This window comes from Haliaeetus albicilla, chromosome 30 (assembly GCF_947461875.1).
Source record: "Haliaeetus albicilla chromosome 30, bHalAlb1.1, whole genome shotgun sequence".
Taxonomy (NCBI): Eukaryota; Metazoa; Chordata; class Aves; order Accipitriformes; family Accipitridae; genus Haliaeetus; species Haliaeetus albicilla.
The window spans coordinates 1708239-1718484 of record NC_091512.1 but is presented as its reverse complement, the minus strand read 5'-3'; the positions used below and the strand labels follow the sequence as shown (position 1 = coordinate 1718484).

At 53.6% G+C, this 10246-nt stretch overlaps 1 protein-coding gene across 1 annotated transcript; it reads right to left on the bottom strand.

Moving 5' to 3' along the window:
- Positions 1–3393: 3393 nt before the first annotated feature.
- On the bottom strand, positions 3394–4405 carry LOC138682952 (olfactory receptor 14A16-like). Its single transcript, XM_069774480.1, has one exon. The coding sequence runs from the start codon at positions 4403–4405 to the stop codon at positions 3449–3451; it is 957 nt and encodes a 318-aa protein (XP_069630581.1). The 3' UTR covers positions 3394–3448.
- Between the last annotated feature and the right edge of the window lie 5841 nt (positions 4406–10246).

The following is a 10246-nucleotide window of genomic DNA, read 5'->3' as shown; positions in this document are numbered from 1 at the left end:
TGCCTACCCCCAGTGATCAGGTATGGAGGCCAGTTCTACTGCGACCACGCCGGCACGGAGGCCAGGTCTACCCCGCGCTTGCCGGCAGGGAGGCTTGCCTACCCCGTCCACGTGGGTAAGGAGGCCAGGTCAACCCTGCCCTTGAGGTAGGGAGAACAGGTCTACACTGCCCGTGCCAGTAGAGAGGCCTTTTTAACCTCGACTGCGCGGGTAGGGAGGCCAAGTCTACCCTGCCCTTACCAGCAGGGAGGCCAGCTCTACCCTGTCTGCATGGGTAGTGAGGCCATGTCTATCCCGCCCGCACCAGCAGGGAGGCCAGGTCTACGCATCCTGCGTGGCTGGGTAGGCTAGTTCTACCCTGCCCGCACAGGTAAGGAGTCCTGGTCTACCCCATCCGCATGGGTAGGGATGCCAGGCCTACCCCAGAGGTTCAGGTAGGGAGGGCGGGTCTACCCCCGTGCGCCCGTAGAGACAGCAGGTGTACCCTGGTGTACCAGTACGGGTACCAGTACTACCCTGGAGCATCAGGTAGGGACGCCAGGTCTAGCCCGGAGCGCCAGTAGGGACAGCAGGTGTACCCCAGGGTATAAGAAGGGGTACCCGTACTACCCCGGAGTACCAGTAGGGGTAACGGTAGTACCCCGAAGGATCAGGTAGGGATGCAAGGTCTACCCCACCCTCGTGGGTAGGGAGGCCAGGTCTACCCCATCTGCGCAGTTAGGGAAGCCAGGTCTACCCCACCCGCTCAGCTAGAGAGGCGTGGTCTATACTGCCCACGTGGTTAGGGAGGCGAGGTCTAGCCTGCCCGTGCGGTTAGGGAGTTCAGGTCTACCCTGGCCGTGCATTTAGGGAGGCCTGCTCTACCAGGCCCGCGCGGACAGGGTGGCCAGGACGACTCCACCTGCACCCGTTGGGAGGCCTGTTCTACCCCACCCATGCAGTTAGGGAGGCCAGGTCTACCCCACCCGCATGCTTAGGGAGGCGAGGCCTACCGCACCATGCGGGTAGGGAGGCCTGTTCTACCCCGCCTGCTCGGCTAGTGAGGCCAGGTCTACCAGGGCCTTGCCGGTAGGGAAGTGTGGTCTACACAGCCAGATCAGCTAGGAAGCCAGGTCGACCACACAGGCACTGGTGGGGAGGGCAGGTCTACCCCACCTGCGCGGTTAAGGAGGCTTGGTTTACCCCACCGGCGCCAGCAGGGAGGCCAGGTCTACCTCGCCTGCGTGGCTAGGCATGCTGTGTCTACCCCACCACTGCAGCAGGGAGGCCACATCTACCCCGCGCTTGTCAGTAGGGAGACCTGGTCTACCTCGCCTGTGCGGGTAGGGAGGCCAGGTCTACCCCACCGGTGCAGCAGGGAGGCCAGTTATGCCTGACAAGCACTGGTAGGGAGGTGAGGTCTACCCCGCCTGCGAGGTTAGGAAGGCCTGGTCCAACCCACTGGCGCCCTTCGGGAGGCCAAGTCTACCCCGCCCGTGCAGATAGGCAGGCCAGGTCTACACCGCCCGTGCAGTTAGAGAGGAAAGTGAGACAAGAGGAGTCAAAAGAATCTCAGTAGACATAATAAAGGGGGATGAAAGATGATGTTTAGTGCTTACATTGTTGAAATTAGTTGAGGTAGAGACAGTCCTCGATAAGAAGAGCTGGTCCCAAGAACCAACCAATGAGGTAGAGACAGTCCTTGATAAGAAGCAGGAGCAGGCCCCAAGAGCCAGCTAAGACTGGTCTTGCGGCTTGGGTGAATACCAAGAAAACACTGAGCCAGCGCAAGGAAAGAGGTTACTAGCGGTGACGAAGAGGAGTCATCTATCTTCATCTCCGCGACCACCAGACGACCACCATAAAGAGGCACTGCGCAGGCGCAGTTGAGAGGAGACTATGGAAATGACCTCTCGGAGCTAATTTTAATATGAAGCGGGAATAGGTCGTGAATATGTAATACCTGACTGTATAAACTTGAGGCGAACTGCCGAGTCGGGCGCGCAGGACTTTGGTGGGACTACTCGCCGTGCTGCCCAGCGCTGAATGAACATACCTACTTTACAATCTCACTGATTGTGGAGTCTGTTTTCCACACGTCAGAGGGTAGAGTCAGGGGTGGAGAAAGTTCCCCTCATTGTGATCCTTATGATGGCCTTCAGATCACAGTTCCCCCATGACCCTCCTACTTTTGCAGCTTCCCCAGCACCCGACCCCTGCCCTGCTGCAGCCTTGTCCCATGCGGAGCTTTGCAGACAGCTCTGCTCCAGGGTCTGCCAGGGTCTAGGGAAGGAATGAGGCTGGGCAGGGCTGCCTGTTCCCCAAACCAGCCCTTGGACCAGCAGGAAGGTGGAGATGGCCTCACAGCAAATCTCACCCTTAAATATGGGGTGACCAGCAAGTGCTGGAAATGGCAAATGAGAGACACTGGGAGTGACAAAGACCCTGAGCCACCTTGCCTGTCTGTCCACACCACCAAGGCCACAGACCGGCCTTCTCTCTCCTGCACCTGCATGACTTCCATGCTTTCAGCAAGCCCTGGCTCTGCAACACAAACCCCCGGTGTCAGTCCTTGCCCTGCATGGTCACACTCTGCAACCTCTACACTGATATTTTTCACTCCTGGGAACTTTCCAGCCCAGCACAGCTCCCTCTAAACTCTCCCCACTTCCCTTCACTTGTCTCCACCACCCCTGCCCTCTCCCCAGTGCAGCCCAGTCTGGCATGACCCCACAGCAGTGCCCACCACAGGGTGCAGCAGAGCTCTGGGCACTCACCCCACAGCCCCAGACCCTCTGAAGGGCACAGCAGCTCCTCCAGGGTGGAGAGGGCTGAGCCCCAGGGCTGGGGGGCATCTGTGGCACAAGGCCTGAGGAGATCCCCTTGTATGATGGAAATGCTGCAATGGAGGCCAGCTCTGTCACACAAGTGCCCACTGCCTGTCCTTGCCTGCAGTCACAGGCCTGCCACACAGCAGGACTCTAACCATGCTTGAAGAGCACTCAGGCCTTCCACCAACGAAAGGGTTCAGAAGGAAAGCATGGAAGTGGGAAGAGAGCAGCTCAGGAAAGACGAAGTGCTGGTGCTCCCTGGCAGTGCTGCTGTGCTGGGACTCTTTTCTTCTTCCCCTCTGCACACAGGCACTGCTCCCTGCAGCTGCAGAGAAGGTCTTGGAGGAAGGATCTCAGAAAAACAAGTCACTGCAGGGCCCTTTATTTTGTTTAAACACACAGAGGCTACGGCTCCTCATTTGCACAGCATCCAGGTCACAGAAAATCTGGATAGACTGTGAATTAGAAACAAGAGCAATAAAACATTTTTTAGTGGAAAGCATTCAGATAGGTAAAATAAAACAAAACAAACAAACAAAAATAACAGTCCAAAAGTATTAAAGAAGCCATCAAACCCAAAATATTCATAAAAGAAATACCAGAAAAGGCTGACCCCGTAATGAGATATATTATGAGACCTATGCCAAAGACAACAGGCACTTTATTCCTTCTAAAAAGCATCCAGTGATTAGTTTTCTCAGGGCATCCTTGATCTCATGGTTTCTCATGCTGTAGATGAGGGGGTTCAAGGCTGGAGGCACCACTGAGTACAGAACTGCCACCAGCAGGTCCAGGGATGGGGAGGAGATGGAGGGGGGCTTCAGGTAGGCAAACATGCCAGTGCTTACAAACAAGGAGACCACGGTGAGGTGAGGGAGGCAGGTGGAAAAGGCTTTGTGCTGTCCCTGCTCAGAGGGGATCCTCAGCACGGCCCTGAAGATCTGCCCATAGGACAGCACAATGAAAACAAAACACCCAAATACAAAAGAGACACTAACTACAAGTACCCCAACTTCCCTGAGGTAAGCACCTGAGCAGGCAAGCTTCAGGATCTGGGGGATTTCACAGAAGAACTGGTCCACAGCATTGCCTCGACAGAGGGGTACTGAAAATGTATTGGAAGTGTGCAGCACAGCATAAAGAAAACCAGTGCCCCAGGCAGCTGCTGCCATGTGGGCACAAGCTCTGCTGCCCAAGAGGGTCCCGTAGTGTAGGGGTTTGCAGATGGCAACGTAGCGGTCATAGGCCATGACAGTGAGAAGAAAATACTCTGCTGAGATCAAAAAGACAAACAGAAAGACCTGTGCAGCACATCCTACATAGGAGATGGCCCTGGTGTCCCAGAGGGAGTTGGCCATGGCTTTGGGGACAGTGGTGGAGATGGTGCCCAGGTCAAGGAGGGAGAGATTGAGGAGGAAGAAGTACATGGGTGTGTGGAGGCGGTGGTCACAGGCTATGGCGGTGATGATGAGGCCGTTGGCCAGGAGGGCAGCCAGGTAGATGCCCAGGAAGAGCCAGAAGTGCAAGAGCTGCAGCTCCTGTGTGTCTGCAAATGCCAGGAGGAGGAACTGGGTGATGGAGCTGCTGTTGGACATCTGCTGCCTCTGGGTGTGGAGCACTGAACAGGGAGGCAAGGACAGTGACAAGTTAGGGCATTAGTCTCTGACCAAAATCAAAGCCATTTCTCATAATACATGTTCACCGCATTGTTTCCATTTCAACGAGATCTCTGTTCAGCTCTGTGGATGGAGCTCTGGTTGGTGCTGGCTGCGTGTCTCGTGAGGAGCAGGACCTCTGCCCATTGGCTGCCAAGGAGTCAGCCCTGCTTTGCAGCAGTGGCTTTCTGGGAATCATGTCTGTTGAGGGGGGGTCAGTCCTGGTGTTTGAATTGGTCAGATGAAACTGCTTCTAACGTAAAAGTGTTTCTCTACATCTGCACTCCCAGTGCTAAGAAACCACAATCAAAACAGTGTTTGAGTGAAAGGTGGGGGGTTAGAGCTCTCCACTATCTCACCTGGTGAGATTTTCTTGGATTTCAGAAACCCTCATCATTTGTGCTTTACTCGGAGAAAACAAAGTGTGTCCTGTGAGGCAAGAGGATTGCCTGTGGCTTAGTGCAGAGGGAGGGCAGCAGGTCTGTCACTCTGTCTTGTTGCCAGCTACACTGAGCTCTCACCTTTCTGAGATGGAATGTAATCACACCCCTGTGTTAGCCTGAAAAGACTCCAGGCACTACTGATAGCAGAGTCACCCACTGTCCAACACCAAGTGTCTCCCCCTTTCTCAAGGTCTCTGCACCCCACCTCTTGCCAAGGACACACATGGTTCATTTCACAAACAGCAGCATTTCCTCAGTCTTGCTGTATCTGTGCTTCTCCATGGGGCATTCAGGTAACACCAAGACGCGATGGGACAGACCTGCATCCTGGAGGGCAGCTCACAGCTTGGAAGGACACCCCAAGAAAATAGCCAAGTGTCCTGATGATGGTATCTCAGGAAGGGAGAGTCAGCTCATTTCCTAGGGAATGACACAGGCTGCATTGCCCTCAGCCCCACAGCTTGGAGGAGAGCTTGGACACCTGTAACCTTGTTCCCATGGTCACAGCTGCATGGGAGGACCCACAAGTTCAGTGTGTGGCTCTGCAGCTGAAACTCCCACCCCAGAGAAACAGACAGCAAGAACAAGATACCAATAGCAATAACAGACTAGTGGAGAAGCAAGGAAAAATGCACTGATCGACTGGCTCAGAGAGGCAAAGGCAGAGGCAGCTGAAGTCTCAGGAAAGAGTTACCCTTACCCAGCTGTACATGCCACCTCCCAGACACCAACAACAGCCAGGTAGTTGTTCTCAGTCCCTGTGCTCTACTTCAGGAGGCTCCTGTCAGACTTACTGATCCCTCAGAGTTACAGCTCAGGAGTCTCAGTGTGCTGTTTAAGCATGACAACAGTTGTTTGATTTCTCCTGAAAATTCCCCAAGAGTAGGAAACAGAAAACACAAACTCAGGAAAGCTCCTGATGTTTATAGCAATCCTTGCTTTCACCTTGCCCTTGAAAAGTGCCCTTGGAAATATCTTGGGGGTGATCTGGAGATGTGAGCAGCCCTGATCCACAAAGCACCCTCTTAGCAGCAGAAAGACCCTGCCCTCCTGCAAGTTTATTTTCCACCCACAGCTTCTCCCCACTCTGCTGTTGGAGTTTCCCAGGCAGGCTGAGTACTTACCCCGACCAGCAGCAGAGTTCCTGCCCCAGCACACAGCCCCCTGGCTGCAAGGACCCTGCTCAGAAGGACAGCCCTGGGCACCCCTGGCTGCACACCCACCTTCACACTCTGCAGCCATCCCCGGGTGAAGGCAGCTGACATGCCCTGTCCCTCTGAGGGTGCGGCAGGGAAGCTGTGCTTCAAAGCGCATCCTTTTTCTCTACACTGCACAAACTGTAAGAGTCCTCACAACAGATCCTATAGGCTGTGGGATGTGCCAGCTTTAGGAGATCATTGCAGGAACCACAGCTGCATTGCCCTGCAGCCAGAGACTTACCCTGTTAAGGGCTGTGGAGATTTTTCTCCAGGTCAGCTCTCCTCTCTCCTCCCACCCCAGACTGCCTTTAACATCTCTCTCTGCCTCACTTCTCTCCCCTCGGTGCCTGCAGGCAGTGCCCTCAGCCCTGCTGCGCTTTGCAGAGGAGCTGCTCCTGGGCAGAGCTGTCTCTCTGCAGTGCTGCCTGCTTGCCATGAGCTCCCTCCAGCCCAGGAGCCCAGCCCAGCTCAGCAGCAGAGGACCAGCCCAAGGCAGCACTTTCTCTGCCCCCTCTGGGCTCCCTCCTGGTGTCCCTGGGGCTCCAGGGGAACCTGCTGGGAAACAGGCTGAAGCAAACACTGGTGATGCCTCAATCAGCTAGACACAGACACTTGTTTCCTTAAAAGAATTCTCGCCTCAGACACAAAGTTACATCTACATGCCACGTTTTTTGGTCTTATTGTTAGACAGGATACCCAGAGAGAGGCAGGCAGGGATCTCCTTTACCCCTGCTGAGGGAAGGGATCCAGGGGTCAATGGAGGCATCTCGTCCTGCGTTTCTACTCATGGCATTTGAAGGAGGCTCAGCTCCCTGCCATGCACACCACAAAGCCACAGGAGGTGGGATTCCTCTTGCCTCAGTTCAGGTGTGAGCAAAATGGACACCTGCATGGGAGCTCCTTGTCTCAGCTCCCATCTGAATTAATGGAGAGGAAAGGCAGGAGTCAGGTGTTCAGATGCAAATCCCTGGTGACATTTGAACTGCCAGAGGTGGTCCAAGATACACGTAGGTAACAGCAAACTGTAACGCAGAAGTTCATAGAGACAGGGCAACGTCTTGGGAATCACGTATGAGCCTGGTTTGGAAATTCCTTTGGCCAAGTGACATGGCAGCTTATGCCCAACTAAAGGCCAAAAGAACCTTTTCCTACTCCTTATCTCCATGGCACTTGATACAGGTATTCATATGAACGATTGCAGTCATGTACCATAGCGAAAGCTGGGTCTCTCTCTTTTCCATCAGCTGAATTTACTATACCTCCACTGATTATAATGGTATGTGTCCCATGTTCCTTCCCGCACTGCCTAACAGAATTCAGGGCACGTCCTCTGTTTAATGTCCAAATCGAGGCCCACAGAGCTACACGAGATGCCAAGGCTGCAGGGACCTCACAGGAGCTGCTGGAAAGCAATTCCCATTCAGGGTGGGTGAATTATTGATGTCCCAGATGGCATCACAGAGAGTGCGATTTGGTGCCTGTTTGCCATACACTAAAGCCATCAGTCAGAGGCATCAGTCATCAGATGCCATCAGAGAGGCAAGGTCTGCTCCTTCTCCACCCAAGAGCTGCAGGCATTGCATGAACAGGAAGCATGTCGCACAGGGGTTTTTACTCACTCCCTTGATGATCCAATCAATGAAAACACCAATAAAATAGATAAGGTAGGACCACTGCTGAAATGAGGAAGAGGAGGTCTAGATAGATCTGAGGTACTCTACATCACAGCCTCGGTTAATACCAGCCGGGTCTCCCAGGCCTTTGAGCTGTGAGGCAGGACTCTGGAGGAGAACAACCAGCAGTGGATGGGGATCAAGCGCGGGGTTACTCAAGCAAACTACACCCTTAGCAGTCCCTGGCAACCATAGGGGCTGCATGCAAGGGTGATGAGAGAGTGCTTTTTCTTGAGGATGTGCTGGTCTGTTATGACACCAGTAAGAAAGGAACATGGACACTGTGAGCTACATTTTAAAATTATGTTCATCATCGTTAACACTATAAGGAGAGAACCATGCACATAATCTCAGGCCCCTTTAGATGGTGGGAACCCCAGGTGGTGTTGCATTGAACGGGCCTTCTACCTGGATGCAGCAAACCATGCAGACCCCATCCATAGAAGGCAGTCTCCTGTTTTGGTCATTCAAGCTACTATAGGATTTTCTTACAAGGAACAACTCTACTCATCGTCTCAACAGTCAAAAGGATATGATGTTTTCATGAGAATGTTTTGCTGCACTGTTAGATACAGGCAAGGCCAGCAGGAGGCATGATGTCCAGTACAGAGTGGGACCTGCCTGCAGGCTCTTGTGTGATAATATGCTGCTGAGGTTGTCCTGTGGCCAATGGATTAGTGCAGCATAACACAGGTTTGATGGCCGTGCTGTACGTGCAGCAGGGTGCAGCGCAGCACAGCCGTAAGAACTCAATGTTCAATATTTTTCTGGTCAGGACCAGCGTTCAGGTTTCCCTGTGAGAAGTCTGTGGTCCAGTATGCTGCCACAGCTGAGATGCCATGGCAAATGTGCACTGCCAGGAGGAGCTGGAGACCCAGAGAACTGTGTCATAGAACTGTGATGGTTTGGGATTGAAGGGGACGTGGTGGGACAGCTTGCTGAGCTGTGGTGCTGCAATGGAGGGATACAGGCTCTGCCCAGCGAGCAGCAGGGAGGACGAGGACTATGCCCCCTGTATGAAGGGGAAGCTTGGATTTGTGGGGGTCCTCTATGTGACAGACAACAGGTTGGACTAGCTTTTGTCATTTAGGATGAGAGCAGGAGTCAGCAAGAGTGACCTTGTGTTGGAAGTTGCAAGCTGCTTGCTCAGGGAGAGGAAACAGAAAAAGTCTTTTGTCAGCAACCCCAGGAAGTCTCCAGGTTCATGAGCAGGCTCTGTGGAGGGTGGGTGAGGAGGCAAGGAGGCACTGGAGCTGTAAGGACCTCATGTCCTTTTGCATGTACAGAGTGTTTACTGCTGGTGACGATCAGTACTGGGCTGTGTGCCATCCCCTGCTCTCTACAAGACTCAGGAACTGCCAGGTCTGTCTCCTTTGCTAGGGGGATTTCTGTCAGCTACAGTAATCATTTCAGTCATGTCCCAGATACCGTTCTGTGGCCCCAGTGGAGTGGACCACTTCTTCTGTGATTTCACCCCATTGCTGGAGCTTTCACACACTGGCACTGTGACACTCATGTTCTTTGCTGCCATGACCTGCTTTTTAGATCCCATCCTCCCCTTCCTGTTCACATGGTCATCCTGTGTGCATCAGAGCTGCCACCCTGAGGAACGTCTCCCATCCGGCGCAGGCAGGCAGAAAGACTTCTCCACCGGCTCCTCCTGCCTCACTAGTGCCACTCTTTTCTACGACACCCTCATCCTTGGGTGTGTGATGCCCAGAAGAACCTTCCTGAGAGAGGTTGACAAAGCCCCTTATCTACACCATCCTCACATCCCTGTTCAATCCTCTCATCTACAGCCTGTGGACTAGAAAGTTTGGGGGAGGGGGACACTGAGAAAGATGCTCAGGGAAGCTGTGAGCTGCATGGAGAGCCCGTGGGAGTTGTAGGCCTGCAGGAAGAGATCGTTTCTGGTTCTCTTTTGAACCAGCCCAGAGGACCTGGGCTGGCATGTGGGGTGTCCTGGGCACTTCCCTGGAAGTGTGGGATATGAAGACGGGTTTTAGTGTGTGATGCAGCAGAGAGGTGCTAGTGGAGCTGGCTGGAGTCATCCCTGCTCTGTAGCAGTGGGTTTCTGGAAATGGTGTCCATCAAGGGTCAGTCCTGGTGTTTGGTCACACAAAACTATTCCTAACGTAAAAGTGCTTCTCAGCATCTGCACTCCCAGGGTTAAGAAACCACAATCAAAATAGAGTTTGAGAGGGAGGTAGGGGTTAGAGCTCTCCACTATCTCACCTGGTGATTTTCTTGGATTTCAGAAACCCTCATCGTTTCTGCATCACTCGGAGAAAGTGTGTCCTGTGAGGCAAGAGGATTGCCTGTGGCTTAGTGCAGAGAAAGGGGAGCTGATCTGTCACTCTGTCTTGTTGCCAGCTACCCTGAGCTCGCACCTATCTGAGATGGAGTGTATTCACACCCCTGTGTTAGCCTGAAAAGACTCCAGGCACAACTGAAAGCAGAGTCACC

Coding starts and splice junctions, on each gene's coding strand:
- LOC138682952 (XM_069774480.1), bottom strand. CDS start 4,405: ATGTCCAACAGCAGCTCCATCACCCAGTTCCTCCTCCTGGCATTTGCA.